General features: G+C 40.2%; 2 protein-coding genes across 2 annotated transcripts; one reads left to right on the top strand and one right to left on the bottom strand.

Moving 5' to 3' along the window:
- The first annotated feature begins 3,765 nt into the window (after positions 1–3,765).
- On the top strand, positions 3,766–5,629 carry LOC121512183 (interferon-induced protein with tetratricopeptide repeats 1-like). Its single transcript, XM_041791334.1, has 2 exons — positions 3,766–3,776; positions 4,260–5,629. Exons 1-2 carry the CDS (start codon positions 3,766–3,768, stop codon positions 5,542–5,544), a joined length of 1,296 nt encoding a protein of 431 aa, XP_041647268.1. The 3' UTR covers positions 5,545–5,629.
- Positions 5,630–8,277: 2,648 nt separating this feature from the next.
- Positions 8,278–16,276, bottom strand: prpf38a (pre-mRNA processing factor 38A). Its single transcript, XM_041791541.1, has 10 exons — positions 16,060–16,276; positions 15,507–15,666; positions 11,835–11,956; positions 11,262–11,347; positions 11,065–11,175; positions 10,795–10,901; positions 10,638–10,664; positions 10,464–10,555; positions 8,750–8,798; positions 8,278–8,598 (listed from the first exon to the last, which is right to left on the bottom strand). The coding sequence occupies exons 1-10, from the start codon at positions 16,187–16,189 to the stop codon at positions 8,553–8,555; spliced, it is 930 nt and encodes a 309-aa protein (XP_041647475.1). The 5' UTR covers positions 16,190–16,276; the 3' UTR covers positions 8,278–8,552.
- Positions 16,277–17,022: the final 746 nt, after the last annotated feature.

Raw genomic sequence — 17,022 nt, 5'->3', positions numbered from 1 at the left:
GAGGCTGGGCAGAGTGGCAGAGGCACTGGGAAAAAAGAAGAACAGTGGTTAGTATATAAATGAAAACTGCACCAGAAATCTGAGAGAGCTATAAAGAGCCTGTGAAGTGAAAATAAATCTGTATTTAGGTTTGTTATATGGCAGCTCACTGTGTTACCGACAGTTTTCCTCTGACCACAGAACAGTTTTCCATGTTTCCTCTGACCACAGAACAGGTTTCCATGTTTCCTCTGACCACAGAACAGTTTTCCATGTTTCCTCTGACCACAGAACAGGTTTCCATGTTTCCTCTGACCACAGAACAGTTTTCCATGTTTCCTCTGACCACAGAACAGTTTTCCATGTCTCCTCTGACCACAGAACAGTTTTCCATGTCTCCTCTGACCACAGAACAGTTTTCCTCTGACCACAGAACAGTTTTCCATGTGACTCTGACCACAGAACAGGTTTCCATGTTTCCTCTGACCACAGAACAGTTTTCCATGTTTCCTCTGACCACAGAACAGTTTTCCATGTGACTCTGACCACAGAACAGTTTTCCATGTTTCCTCTGACCACAGAACAGTTTTCCATGTTTCCTCTGACCACAGAACAGTTTTCCTCTGACCACAGAACAGTTTTCCATGTGACTCTGACCACAGAACAGTTTTCCATGTTTCCTCTGACCACAGAACAGTTCTCCATGTTTCCTCTGACCACAGAACAGGTTTCCATGTTTCCACTGACCACAGAACAGGTTTCCATGTTTCCTCTGACCACAGAACAGTTTTCCATGTTTCCACTGACCACAGAACAGGTTTCCATGTTTCCTCTGACCACAGAACAGTTTTCCATGTTTCCTCTGACCACAGAACAGGTTTCCATGTTTCCTCTGACCACAGAACAGGTTTCCATGTTTCCTCTGACCACAGAACAGGTTTCCATGTTTCCTCTGACCACAGAACAGGTTTCCATGTTTCCTCTGACCACAGAACAGGTTTCCATGTTTCCTCTGACCACAGAACAGTTTTCCATGTCTCCTCTGACCACAGAACAGTTTTCCTCTGACCACAGAACAGTTTTCCATGTGACTCTGACCACAGAACAGTTTTCCATGTTCCTTCTGACCACAGAACAGTTTTCCATGTTCCCTCTGACCACAGAACAGTTTTCCATGTTTCCTCAGTCCATGTTAAATGAGTTTTGGTCCAGAGAAGACGGACCACGGTGTTTCTGGATCCTGGTCACATATGGCTTCTTCTCTCCGTGATCCAGCTTAAACTGTCATTGGTGGATGGCACGGCCAGCTGTGTTGACAGACGATGATTTCTGGAATGTTCCTGAGCCCATGCAGGGATTTCTCTACAGAATTATGCCTGTTTTTACTGCAGTGGCCCCTGAGGGCCCCTGAGGGCCCCTTCTGAATCTGTTTGTATGGACTGTAGATGGAGGGAGATTCAGAGTCTTCACGTTGAGGAACACTTTTCTGAAACTGTTCCACAATTCTTAGACTGTTTCTTGTAGATTGGTTTCCTGCAGTCCCTGTTTGGTGGAGATGAGGTGTAACAGACAGATCTGTCTCTGTGTTTCTGTTCTGGTGAAATGAAACTACAACAGGACGGTTGTAAAAAGCGTTGGTTAGAGTCACACCTTTAAGGCTTGCTGTGACTGGGATATTAAAAGTTGCTGGAGCGTTTTGTTGCTCACTTTACAGCAGAAGTTGAACCGAGCAACACTGAAGAAAAAACCTTTAAACAGAGGAAAACTGAGAGAAACAGCAGAAACATGAGGTGAGAGCCGTTTATATTATAGTTTATACAGTTTGAACATAAATATCATCACTGAACTTTCTCTCCTTTTACATTTATTTATAATCTTGATTTCTCATTGCTATGGTACTGTGGTTTCTGTCGTTAGTCTATGGAGGATTTTAAATTTCTCTGCTCTATAATAATGACTGTCCCATGTTTGCTGAATTATTAATTTAAGAGGATGATGTTTATTTTTATCTTTAGTTAAAGTTCAGATTACCCAGAATTTAAAGACTGTTAATGTAGTTAAAGTCCATCGTTTTAAAGTTTAACTTCAGTTAAAGGAAGTCATTAAGGAGCCAGCAGTGTAAAGGTCAAAGTTCATCTGATTTAAAACAATAAAACAACTGAAATAGTCCTGACAGTGGAGGCTGTTAATAAATACTGAGGTACTTTCCTCTTTAAGCCACTGAAACATTCAACATTTCCTGATTTAAGTAGGTTTCCTGTAAATGAGTGTTTTTCTTGTGATTGTCACAAACAGGTAGTAGTGGTGGTAAAGAGGGGAGGTTTTCCAGCATGTTTAAAGTCCAGTAAAGTCAAATCCAAAGTTTGTGTCTGAACTCTCTAGAAATGTGTGAATCTGGTTTCTGTAAACGTGAAAACTCTGAGATCTACATGGGACTGAATTCTGGATTTAGACTGTTAGAAAGTTTTCACCTCTTTCCTGGCTGGGTTTAATGTGGGCGGGGCTAATATGGGGAATGGCCCCGCCCCTCTAACACTCCAATCTAAAATCACAGAGCAGCTCATCTCAGTCCAGTCTATTGTTAGCTGATGTCTCTGCCTTTATTAAAGTGAACAGTCAGTTAAATGCTGTTTTTCTTCATTGCGAGGTAAATTTACCAAATCTATCAGCCACAGTGGTCTATGGATCACTGACAGCATCAGAACACGTGTTGATGACTCAGTATATATATAAGTGTTGTTTTTAGGCTGTAAAATAGCAACAGACTTGATCGATATCTGATCTAACACCTGGGATATTTGACCTGACCTGGGATCAGTAGCTACGTTAACTATACAGAGCCCAGTGAGGAGAGAGAGAGAGAAAGCAGTTCATAGTGGAGAGTTATCGCTCCAGCGTATAATCTGGAGCCTGGTCAGAGTTCATGGCACTTGTGCTGAATGAAACCTGGACTTTTTAACTCGTATGAGCTGGGGCTGAACGATTTGGAAAAATAATCTAATTGCGATTTCTTTACCCAATATTGCAATTTAAAATGTGATTATTCCTTAAGTTACTCATCTTATGTATTTATTATATATGGATGTATTATATATTTATATATATACCTTATACCTTATTGTTATGGTTTTAACTTTTTTGCAAATAGGATATGAATTGTTGTATTGAAGGAGGGAGTGGTTATTTTTACATCATTCTCATATTCAATAAGAAAAAAATTTAACAATGAGGAAAGTAGGATTTTTTGTAGACTATTCTAAAAAATGGCACTTGAATGATTGCATGATTATGTAATGCATAACATCTCTGCTGTACAAAAAGTTTTAAACTGGTATTTTGACACAAATTTCAGGTTCAAAAAATATTGCGCTGTTTGCGATTTGAATATTGCTGCAGGCCATATTGTGATTTAATCTAATTTTTGATTAATTGCCCAGTCCTGATATGAGCCCCTACAGTCATTCCTCTGTGTGTCCTTGTACTATCCCCCTGGCATGCCTTTATGCGTCATGAACTGTACTATTTCTATGCGTAATCCTGGATGCCTGCTGCACCAAACAAGCCCTCATGTCCTCGGACAGCCTGTGTCCAGAGCAGGATTAAATGTTCAGTTTTATCTACCGTGATGAGAGCGATTTAACCATCTGATGAGAGCTGAAGGTGAAAATGCCGCAAGATTACCGTAATGAACGATGTTCGGTTCAAATGTCAGCGATCAAGATCACAATTTCACTTCTTGATAAATTGAAATAGAATTCAAGGTAAATTAATTCAGTGGATGATAGTATGGTAGTGTGGTGAGCTTAAATCAGCCGTGAGATTTACCCTGGCACACATTTGTCCACGTATTTGGCACTCTCCTTTACGAATGAAGGATGAAAGGTGTTTGTTATCCTGTGAGGAAAAAAACCCTTAAATAATGAGTGGCATTAATGGATTGAATGCACATAAAGGCAGGATCAGCCAATCAGGGGCATCACTATGACACTCTAGGATTGTGGGTAATGTAGTATCATTGACTTAGATTAGAATAAACCCTGTTTTCTTTTTAAAGATGGTGAATAACATCCAGACTTGTGACCATATATCCTGGTGTCTTCTCAGCTAGCTCTAACCTTGGATGGTTCTGACATTACAGCTGATAACCACATCTAAAAAGCAGCTTAGACTGAATGACGTTGTGGCTGATTCGGGACAGTAATGAGGATTTACAGGCCTGTGAATCATACTGAGGCTTGCTGCTGATGTATTTAAAAGTCTTCCTTTTTATCTTCCATCAGTGCCGCTCAGAGTCTAACAACACTGGAGTCCCTGCAGTGCCACTTCACCTGGGATCTGGACCGCACAAGGTCGATACTCTTACTTCTCCGAGACAAGATGGAGGACAACCGCACAGAGGAGGGGAACAGATGGTTGGGCCACATCTACAACCTGTGGGGGTTCATCCAGTACAAGCTGGGCGTAACTGAAGACGCTAAAAGATTGTTCCAGAAGGCTGCAGAGGCCTTCAGCCAGATACGGCGTGCAGACGAGGGCCCCTGGTTGGTGGTGAACTACGGGAACATGGCCTGGCTGCACCACCACCTCGGAGAACAGGAAGAGAGTCAGAATTACCTGTCCAAGGTGGATGACCTGGTTCAAAGATACCCATCTCCATCTAAGGACGAGCTCCACCCGGAGATCTACGCTGAGAAAGCCTGGAGCCTGACGTATCTCCGAGAGGACATGGAGCTGTCTGCTGAATACTTTGAGAAAGCTGCCAGGCTGCAGCCGGACATGGTGGAGTGGAACACCAGCTATGTTTTAGCGTTAGCTGACACCCAAAAGTACAGCTATACTGGGGTAGACGCCGACCTCTTCGAGAAAATGAGACTTGCAAAAGAGCAGGATCCAGAGAGCTTGTACCTCGCCATCGTCTACCTTGAGCAACGCGCTAAGAAAGGAGAAACAATCGAAGATGAAGTCCGTGAGCTGGCCAGAAACAACCTGAGCGCTCTGGGCAGTAGCCACAGCTGTGCGAGAGCGTTACTGAGAGTTTACAGGCACAATCTAGGCGATGACGAGGCCATTGCTTTGGCAGAGGAAGCTCTTCAAATACTCCCAGACCGGCGTTATCTGAAAAGATATGCTGCGCTCTGCTATAGGCATAAGCTTCTCGGCAGGGGACGCCCAGGGCGAGGCGTTATCGACAGAGCAATCAGCCTCCACCAGGAGGTGCTGTCTCTTTACCCTTTTTCTCTACACGTGAAGAAAATAGACCTCGCCACTATCTATGCTAAGGCATCAAACATGGCTGAAGCGGAGCAGCTGTTTCAGGAGTTGCTCCAGAGCGATCTGAACCCCAAAGAAAAACAGACGCTCTACAACGCCTACGCCAAGTATCGAGACATTGACTGTAACGATCTCTACGGGTCGATCCAGTATCACATGAAAGCAGCAGCCATACCGGAAAAATCCTTTCACCGTGACAATAGCATCAAAGTTTTAGAGAAGAAGAAGAACAAAGGCAAAATGTCCAAAGAAATAGAGAATTTTCTGAAAAACCTGCAGGAGCCAAAGCAGTAGATGCTGAGGAAAAGTACGCCAGTATAAGATCTGGTGTGGGCCGCTGCCTGATGGCTGCACGGTGTACATTTTAAGAAATCCTCAGGACTCGGAGTGAGGTATCAGGAAAAGTGGCATCAGCAAAAAAGGCATCAGGTCTCAGGAAAAAATAGAGGGACCTGGATGCATCGAGGACCTCAACTTCACACTGGAAGTCAGACGAGCACCGCCATATCTCGTCTTCTAATACCGGAAGTCACTTGAACTCAACGTCTTCTTTGTTGTTTTCTTTGTGCTTCGCCGCCATATTAATAGAGGCAAGTCTGCCAAGTAAGGAAATACAAGTAGAGAAAAATATGTTACTTTCCAGACTAACAAGCACAGCAATTACATAACTTTAATTTTAATAAATCAATATATGATACAAATTCAAGTTTCTCTTTGCACAGACATAATATGTGACGGGAGACTGGCTGGACGCTGGCGTCGCCGCCATGATGCCAGAGGCAAGTCTACTACATCATTCAATACAGTAGACAAGGCCTGTGCACGTTTTCAGAATAAAAAGCTCAAACGACAAGATTACATGGATTTTAATGAATCATTTAATAAATGATCCATATTAAAATATTAACTGTTAGTGAAATATAAGCATAAGTCATAAATCTTTTTTGTGCAGACGGTCCATTTTGGTGGGAGTGGTCCAGCATGATAAACGCTGAACAGGAAGTACTTTGTATACGCGTGAGAAAGGCCTTGTTGTGCAAGTTATCGGAATAAAAAAGTCAAACGATCAGACTAATATATATATTCAAAATAAAAATTAAAAACTGTATTATATATATAATATTATTTTATTCTAAAACATGGAGTACATCTTTTCATTTAACTAAGAAAATACAAGAAAGCTGATTCTGCTTTTATGTTTCACGGTCAGTTATTATTTTAACATGGATCATTTATTATAAATGATTCAATAAAATCCTTGTAATCTCATCGTTTGAGCTTGTTATTCTGAAAACGTGCACAGTCCTTGTCTACTGTGTTGATTGACGTAGTGACTTGCCTCTGGCAACATGGCGGCGATGCCAACGTCTGACCAGCTAGTCTCTTGTCGCATATCATGTCTGTGCTCAGCGATACGTGAATTTGGATCACAAATAGATCCATTTAAATTAATGTAACGTTATCGCTGTGCTCGTTAACCCGGAAACTCGGACATTTTTCGTCTACTCGTATTTCCTTACTTGGTGGACTTGCCTCTATAAACATGGCAGCGACACACGGAGAGAACAACGAAGAAGACGTTGAGTTCAAGTGACTTCCGGTATTAGAAGACGAGATATGGCGGTGCTCGTCCGACTCCTGGTGTGAAGTGGAGGTCCTCGATGCATCCAGTTACTCTTGGGAAAAGGCATCTATTTCCCTCAGACCTCACTCGGAGCCCTGAGGATGTTCTCAAAAGTAAACTGAGCAGAATTTATTCAATCCCAAAAAATCAGTCACCCCTGGAATTTTTCTGAAAACTCACCATTTCTCAAAGAAATTGTTACAATTACAATATTTTGGTGTACACACGTTTATTTCCTTTATGTGCATTGGAACAACACAAAAAAGCAGCAGAAGAAAAAAGACAAAATTGAGCCAGACAAAATGATTGTCCCCCTTTTAAAACTGTGGGTAAATCATTTTATTTCCAGCATGTGATGCTCATTCAAACTCACCTGTGGCAGTAACAGGTGCTGCAATCTAGAAATCACACCTGAAGCCAGTTAGAACGTGTAAAAGCTGACTCAGCCTTTGTGCATGGAGGAGAGGAGGAAGAGCCAGCATGGGCTGAGCTCTGCTTTATAGGTTAGTCCCAAACACGCCAGTCTGTACTTTCAGTCACATTTATTATATATAAACATGTGAAAACTCTGAGATCTACATGGGACTGAATTCTGGATTTAGACTGTTAGAAAGTTTTTCACCTCTTTCCTGGCTGGGTTTAATGTGGGCGGGGCCAATATGTGGGCTCATGATGTCATAAACCCACAGTGGGAATGGCCCCGCCCCTCTAACGCTCCAGTCTAGAACCACAGAGCAGCTCATCTCAGTCCAGTCTGTTGTTAGCTGATGTCTCTGCCTTTACTGAAGCTATCAGTCAGTTAAATGCTGTTTTTCTTCATTGTGAGGTAAATTTACCAAATCTATCAGCCACAGTGGTCTATGGATCACTGACAGCATCAGAACAGAGACTGGAGACAGGAAACAGACTTTGGCTCTCCTCTGGACCAGAGCCAGGCAGCTGCTCTGATCATGAGGTCAACGTAAGGTCAAGGGGCGGAGCTAATAGCATGAGTGATTTACTTCGGTCAGAAGTCGGATAATATTTCTCCTGAGTGGGCGTGGCTTCGGTTCATTCAACAGACACGCCCACACCATCCAGGATTGAAGCTTTTTGAAGCTTAAATTTATAAACTTGGAGATGTTTTAGTTGAATGAAATTTGATTTAGAGGTTCATAACACAGTGAGCTGTCATACAACAAACCTAAATACAGATTTATTTTCACTTTACAGGGTCTTTGATTCAAACTAAGAAGTGGCAGCCTGACTGAACTGTACTAGCATTCTCATTTCTGTGTCTGTTATCTGGAGCAGCACGTAAACCTGACTATGTCTTTAACCTTTTGTTTGATTAGACGGAGCACATGGATTTCTGGTCCAGTTCTGACTGTTGGACAATCAATAAAACTCTGTAAACACACAAAAAAGAATCAGGGTCTTTATTCTGAGTGTGAAAGTCCTTCAGACGTACACAAACATCTCTAACAGGCCAGTAAAGGTACGACGATGCTGAAACTGAGAGCACTGCTAGTTTTCTTTATAGATGGCATAAACAACGACAAGGAGACCCAATAAAACTGTACAAACACTGCTGAAACCTGAAGGCTTTCTCTGTGGTCCAACATTTAATATTGAAATAAAAACTCATTAAAGACCTCGAGGTCAACAGTTAGGAGGTGAAAAATATACAAAAATAAAATCACTCGTTCCCTCTTCGACTCTTCTTGTGACTTTTCTTTGAGCTCCTGGAAAACAACAAAGAAACAAATATATTTTAAATAATAAAATCATGACTGTAGAAGGCAGGGGATTCTGGGATTTTAAATGTCTGAAATATTAGAGGCACGGTTCATATTTAAGACCATGTGTTGCAGTCAGAAGCGGAGGAAAACTCACCTCTCCGGGGTCTTTGAGTGGCTGCGGTGTCTGCGGCTTCTGTTGTGACCTGGGTCAAAATAATGACAACTCTTTCAAAATAAAAGCCAAAACAAAATCAGCATCCTAGCCAATGTAGCAAGGGGTTTGGCCTCTCAATGGTAAATTTACTTTAACTAGATTACAATCCTTTAAAACAGCAGTGACAGCTGTACTTCCAATTTTCAGGCATTTTTTTCTCAGTTAACTAGGAGAAAAAATAAAGAAGTTATTAAAGTTGACTAGATGTTATACACCACGGGGGTCTAAATCAAGGCCCAGGGGCCAAATCCGGCCCGTGGTACAGTTACACCCGGCCCGCTAGATCATAACCTATTCTTATTAACACTGGTCTGAGATCTGCAGATTTCCTCCAGTATAAAAATGTAAACTTAGCCGTGATTAAATATCCTGAAGTCATAAAAATGTGAAAATTAATAAAAATAATTAGAAAAAAGAAATTAGTTTGTGTTTTCATTTCACATTTTTCATTTTGAATTTCACAATTTTGACTTCAGTCTATTATTTAGGCCTTTATTTCATATTTCAACCTTTTACATTTATTATTTTGACTTTTTATCTCATGTTTTGACCATTTTCAAATTATTATTTTTACTTCTCATCTCATATTTTAAGCTTTTTAATCTATAATTGCCATTTATCTAATAATTTTGGCTTTTTCAATTTAAAATTTTGACATTTTAACTCATATTTTGACCTTTTCAACTATTTTTTGACTTTCATCTAACCGTTTGACCTTTTAGGTGCACCATTTTAAAATTTTTAAGTCCTACTTTTGCCTTAAAAACATGATTGTGACTTTCTTTTTAATATATTTGCCTCTTTAAAACATTATTTTAACATCTAATTTTGTGTTTTGACTTTATGAACTAATGTTTGACTTTTTATCTCAGATTATGAGCATTTTAACTAATCATTTGGACTTTTTAAATCTCAAAATCATTTATCATCAGTGCTTAGTTTGTTTTCCCCATAATTTACTACTGGTGAAAATGAGGTTAACAGTTTGGTTAAATATGGACTCTGTTAGACCCTTTGGTTAGACCTTAATTCAGAATCCGGCCCCTGCTGTGATTGAGTTTGACACCCCGTTGTTAAAAACCCTGTTAGAATTCAGCTTTGTTTTAAGGAGGCACAAATATTCGCTGCTGTCAGAACCTTGTCAATAAAAGCTCCACACTTTAGTTTTTACACCAGCGAGAAAAAAGCACTGGAAATCACACAGTTTTAGAGGAAATTTACAGAGCAGAGAGATAAAACTTAGCAGTGAGACCAGCTTTATTCCAACGCAGAGCGATATGAATCATTGATGAGCTGGTTCTAAGAGCTGGCTCCTTTATTGAAGGACAGGAGCCAGCTCTCATTTGAGACACTTTCCTTTTGTTTTAGTTTTTGATGACATAAAGGGGGCAAAAACAGCTGACGTGCAGTCACTTTTAAACACAGATTATTCCTGCACCATCTCAGACTTTAAAGCATCAGAAAGAACCCTCAGGTAGACTCTAGTCCAAACCCTGAGCCAGGAAGCAGTACTTTGTTTCAGGTCTTTAAGGTGGGACAGTTTTCTGTTAGGAGAGGCAGAGGTGCTACACCAGTGAGTGATAATGCTGCCCCCTCCTGGTATGCATTTGGGCCACTTTTTCTAACATGTCATCAACCTCTCACATCTCTGTACCTGGAGATTTGGAGCGGTGGCGTCTGTCTCTGGACCGGCTGCGATGTCTGCGTGGGCTCTTGCTACGATGGCGGTCTCTCCGTGGTGATGGGCTGAGAGCAAACACAAAAAAATCAATGTGTGGGAATTTACAATGCTGTATTTGATGGTTAAGAAGGTTTTCAGAGAACGCACCTTCGCCTCTTTGGGGATCTGCTCCTCCTGGGGAGAAAAATAAAAGGAGGGTTTAGATTTTTATGATCAGTAAAAAGACAGAAAAGTCCTCATTTTCTCCTGTTTTCATACGATCAGCTTCTCTCTCAGTAAATGTGAGTAAAAGTCAAACACAAACCGTCTGGGTGAGCGGCTGCGTCTGTAGCGAGGTGACGGAGAGCGGCGAGGTCTGTCGTTGTCACGATAACTGCGTCTGTGGGGTTCAGGGGTCTGGAGTCGCTCCGGCTAAACGGAGAGAAAAAGAGTAACGTGATGTGACCAGTCAGGTTGTAATGTGATCCATCAGCACACTTCTGATGAGCAAAGTCTGCAGGTTTTAAAACTTATAAATGACGTCTAATCCAAGCAGTGCGGTTTTCTTTCTTTTCTCATTTATTACATCTTCTACCTTCTCCTCCTCCTCGTCTTCCTCCTCGCTGCTCTCCACCTCATCCAGATCTTCCTCCAAAGCGCTGATCCTAGGGTCTAACATCTCGGCCTCCTCCAGGACGTGTCTCTTCTGCAAAAACAAAACAAAAAAGTCACGTCAGTGTTGAATGAGCTTAAACGTGGGGACGCTGTTCTGTAGGCGTGGTCTAAACCTACCTGAAGCCGAGGTAGAATGATGTCACACACCCGCTCTGCGTGGAGAAGCTCGTCGATGAACTCGTCCACGTGCATCAACTCGAACTCTAAAACCACAGAGACAGAAATGATAGAGGTTTTATCACTGATATACAACATAACCTCAGAGCCCTGGACAGCCCGGTAACCCCGGTATGTAAACATGAGCCCAGAGTGATGAGCCGTTAAAGAGTGGAAGGACTGGCTGTTTTTACTGAACCGAGCCAAATGATCCAGATCTTTAAAAAGCTGAACTTCACGTCACTATGAGCAGAGATGGCAGACACTGGCCGCGGAAACACAAGCAAGAAGACGGTTCTAAACCTGACTGTGTACCGAGGGAGAAAAGTGGTTGAAGAGTCATCTTCCTGGTTCGTGCCACAATCTGATCACTGCTTAAATATCCACCAGGTCCCACCTTGTCAAGGTTTGTTTGGTTGTTTATTTTACCAGGGTTTGACTGAAATCTTTCATACCAAAGCAAACGATCGGCACTAACTCAGCAAGCAGACTCAAGTATTTTACAACTAAACACCAACAAACACCCAAACTCACCTCCATTTCTGTTCTGGGTCTTGATCTTCCTGTAGTCGTTGTAGAGCGGCTCCAGGTATTTGTAGCAGTCCACTGCAGTGCCTGTTAGCCTCATGTACATCGCTCCGAGTAAACGAACGTACCTGACAAAGAAGATAGTGGTTTAGGAAGGTCAAATATGTCGGGCCTGGTTTTGATATGAAATAAACAAATCTAAGCCAAGGTAGGATCCTCAAACAGATGTTTTTAAAGGAAACTACATCACTGACTGCCGGCTGAGGACTGTTCCAATGAGGAGGATCCTCTAAAGTTTTTCCAAGGAGGACTGAGGTCTTCAAACAGAGAACTTCCAAGGAAGCAGAAATGCATCCTCCGCTTGCAAGAATTACCAACAATCCAATGTTGCACCGTTTATATTCATAGTCTAATATAGGGCTGAAAACGATAATCCAACTGTGATTTTTTTCCCCCAATAGCAATTGCGATTTAATTTGCAATTACTTTTTTAGGTTCCTCATCTTATGTACTGTTTGGCAAACACAAAAAAATAAATCATTACATATTATAACCAGCACAAAATTAGATAAATAACCTCGGGATGAACTTTTTGAAAAAAAAAAAAAGAAAAAGAAAAAAATCTAAGTGATTCTGGCTCATGAAGCAAAGTTGATATGTGCTGCTTTACTGAAAGGAATAATATTTTTTTCTTATTCTTGTTTTGATTAGGAAAATCATACACATGAACAGGAAAAGTAGGATTTTTGCAAACTAGTGTGATGGGAATTTTGTATGTTTTGTATATTTTAACCTATTAGATTTAGTTAGTCTGTATTTAGCTGTGCATCTATTTCATTGACCAAAGAATGACCTGGTGAATTCTTCTGTTTTAACCCTGCAGTAAAACCCTCTCTGAGTATCCTCACCACATCCTCAACCTCAGGACAGTAAGTCATGAGCTGAGCAGCTGTAGGTTGTAAAAGTCATAAAGACCACTTTTTTGGGAAGTGACCATCTGTTTCATTGTACCCCAGTTGATTTACCCTTCTGCTAAGGAAGTTCTCTGAAGTTGATCAGAGGCTCATGTGTTTGGTAACTGCTCAAGGGCGTGTTTTAGATGGTATCAAAGGGCCTGGAACAGTTGCTCATTGGGCAAGCCTCATACTGCTAACTGCTGTATGGCTGTGCGGGTTTGCTCCCTCTGTACAGAGTGTATTAAATTCTTGATGCATGTATCTTACCAGTCTTGTTTTTTGACTCTTTATAGGCAATTGAGAAATTTCATTAACACTAGTCTAAAAAAATTGCATGTATAATGAATGTATGCAAAATGTGTAGAGCAAAAAATCTCTGCTGCAAAAAAATGTACCAGGCTGGTATTTTGGGGCATTTCAGGTTAAGAAAATACAGCACTGCGATTTGAAAACTGCAGCAGACCGAACTCCGATTTAACCTCATCTGCGATTTACTGCCCAGCCCTAGCACAGTATCAGGAGGAAGCTGGGTCCTCAACTGCTCAGTACAATTTTCAATGTCCTGTTTATGTATATGTTATCATCATCATTTTATGGCATCACAGTAAAGCTGGAAAAGTACCGCCATAGAATTTGATTATAATTGTATGAATATTATACAATCATGTTATCATATATAGCTATCATGAATATATGATGGTATGATAACACATCAGACAGCGCTGGGTAAAAGTTGTATAAGTTGTTGTCACTGCCCCTCCTATTTAGATTTCTGCTGCCGCCGTGCACATAGGCGTGACCCTTCCTATGACGTAATCACGCACACTCACTAGCCCTCCAGATGTGTTCAGGAGTTGCCAGAGAAGACTCCAGCCTCACCTCTGAGGGTCCAGAGTTGGGAGGATCCTTCCTACGGGAGCCTACACTTTGAGAAACAGAAACATCTGAAATGTTTCAGTGCTGAGCTGTTGCCCATGTTTTTTTAAGCGTTTCTTAAAGCAAAACTTTATTGATGGGGAGATGGACTTCTAGAACTAGTGCATCTAAACTGTAGAAATGGGAAATGTGTTGAAAATGGTGCTTCATAGCCTGAGAAACACCACAAATGGGGTTATTTCTCTGCATTCTGTAGATTCAAATTAGGGATGCATGATCTTATCAGCATGATATTGGCATGACAGATTCAACAATTTCTTCTGATATTTCCAGCCAATATATCAGCCATATATTTATAATGGTATCAATCAAAATTGCTTTTGAAATATCAGCATATCTGCAAAAATCCATCATTTTGCATCCCCATCTAAAACCTGATGTGTTAAATCCCGACAGTGAAAACATCAGGAGAGGGAAAGACAGTCTGGTAACTGTTTTATGTTTGAGGTTTCATTCTAAATGTTCAGGGCTCACAGTGGACCTCCTCGAGAGTGTGGAGCCCTAGACCAGGGGTTCTTAACCTTTTCAGCCCAAGACCCCCAAAATAAAGGTGCCAGAGACTAAAGACCCCCGCTGTACCTGAAGGTGGATGAATACAGTCATATACAACCAAGAATGGTCATGTGGAGACAAGGCCATCCATAAAGGGGGATGAAAGGGACTGCTTTCTGGGGCCCAGCCAAACTGGGGGCCCATGGAGGTCAGCAAAACCGTGGTCTACTGTAAAGTTAAGCTTTGATACCCATATTTTATATTTAACCTGAAAAAATTACCAAATAAAAGCATTAAGTTAAAATTGGCTTGAAAAAAAAAGCTACAATGGGTTAATAATGGCCAAAGATGGTGGAAAAGGTGGTGAAATTGGATATTAAAAGTAGCAGAAAAGGGTTCAAGGTGGCAAAAATTAGACAAAAATGGCAAAAAAGATAGCAAAAATTGATTAAAGTGGCAAAAATGGGCATAACCAGTGGTAAAGGGGAGTATAAACGTGGTTGTAATGGCTTTAAAATGGCAAAAATGGGTGAAAATTTGGTGAAATGGGATGAAAAATAGTTAAAAATCTGGCAAAATAGGGTTAACTGAAAAACAAAAAAGCAGATATTGGCAGATATTGGTTTAATTAGCAAAAATGAGCATATAAGATGGTGAAATGGGGTTAAAATGGGAAAAACTGGCCATAAAAAGTGGTTTATAGTGGCAATAATGAGTCAACAGAGGCGAAATTAAGCTTAGGCTAAGTAGCATGATTTGTTTTAGAAGTGGCAAAAACAGACAGAAAAAGTGGTGGAAGAGTTTAAAACTGGCAAAAATAGGTGTTAAATGGTAAAAATGTGTTAAAATTGGTGGGAAAAATGATGAACATGGGTTAAAATTTGACAAAACTGGTGTAAAGTGGCAACAGAGCAATTTAAAACATATTCTTAGTTTCTTAGGGCATCTGGAGACCGCCTCTCAGTGTCCTCCGACCCCCAAGGGGGTCTTGACCCCAAGATTGAGAACCACTGCCCTAGACAAGCATACCTGATGGTACAGTCTGACTTCAATCAGATATTTAGGGCCAATAAGTGACTTATACTGCTGAAAATTATGGCTGATATATTGGCAGTAAAATACCAGAAGAAATTAGCAGCAGATACCAACATTTAACTTTTAAAGGCAACACTGTAATCGTGCTGATACTATTGTACATCTTTAATTTTCAGCAATACCAGAGATGACAGTATTTCCAAGCTAATTTTAGCCCATACCTGTCCCGATAACCCACTATGGGCCAGTTAAAACTCACTTGAAATCCTCGTTTTTGATGAACTCCACGATGATGTCTTTTTCAGGCTGGATCTGCAGCATCTTCAGGGTGAGGCAGAGGAAAGGAGTGGGCTTGATGTTCCCTCCGTAGACCCCACCGACAAACTTCAGCTCCATGGCTTTGTCAACAACCAGCTCAGCTGTGGACAACACAAGGAGCATTAGGTACACTACTAATGAGGAGCAGACGAGAAGGTGTACCTAATAAAATGATCAGATGGGGTAAATGTGTATTTGTGTTCACAGATAGACAGCGGGCAGTGACCTTGATCTTAAATGTCTACTTACAGCCTGATCACTTCTTCAGACACATTCTTAATGATAAGCAGATGAAAAGTGTGCCTAATAAAGTGATCGGTGAGAGTTTTATCCAAACTAACTTTAAAAATCTCGGTTAAATTAAACTAGTTCCGCAGATGTTAGACATTTATGTTGATGATACTTGCAGAGGTTTAAAGTTTTTTCCTGGTCAACATTATGGACCCTAAACCTCAGGATGCTAACGTTAGCTCTGTGGCTAATCTGCTACTAACCGGTCAGACCGAAGCATTCCTCCTTCCAGTATTTAGACTCATAGATTCTTGTTCGGATGATTTTCTCCACCAGATACTGCGGGTTGGTCCCGTGTATACTGTTGGCATCTTTAACGGTTCTGTTTGCCATCGAAAAGACGAAATAATGAAGATAGTAGCGTCCAACGACAACAGCAACCTGGAGCTACAGGAAGAGACTACACATCTACATCCGGGTCTTTTTCTTCTGCTTGGTGGTGTTTCCTTTGGGGGAGTTTTACCGCCGCCTGCTGGTGTGGAATGCTGATAGTGAGCTCTTAATGCACAGCTGTAAACTGAGAAAAAGCGGTCCAAATTTTATATATATATATATATATATGTATGTATGTACACATATATAGAAAATTACATAAAAATACATTTAAAAAATTAAAATATATTATATTAGAAAATAAGAAAAAACACTATAATCGTAATAATAATAATAATAATAATAATAATAATAATAATAATAATAATAATAACTAAATAAAATAAAAAAAAAAATAATAATAATAAATAAAAAAGCAGTCCAAATTCAATAAATATAATAATAATAATAATAATAATAATAATAATAATAATAATAAAAATCAATCAAAATTAAAATAAATAAATTATATTAGCTATTACCAAAACAGTCCACAGGGGTGCTGTTCATCAACATTTTGCTTAAATCTAAAATTTTATATTGGAGAATAAAACCTATCAAGAAGTTTTTTTTCCTGAAACTTTTACAAGTCTCAAAAAATAAAAAAGAAACTTTTATTTTCCTCACAAATTTGATTACTGTAAGTATCCCCAGGAATCAGATCTTTTAGAGTTCTTGCCAAATCAGAAACTCATAATTTCAAAAATGAAATGGGAAAATGTTTGAATTCTCAAAACATCTAAAAAAAAAAAAATCTAGATTTTCCATAGAATAAAAGTCTTAGAATTTTTACA

This window comes from Cheilinus undulatus, linkage group 7, assembly GCF_018320785.1.
Source record: "Cheilinus undulatus linkage group 7, ASM1832078v1, whole genome shotgun sequence".
In the NCBI taxonomy this organism is placed as follows: domain Eukaryota; kingdom Metazoa; phylum Chordata; class Actinopteri; order Labriformes; family Labridae; genus Cheilinus; species Cheilinus undulatus.
This window is presented reverse-complemented; position numbering and strand designations above follow the sequence as displayed.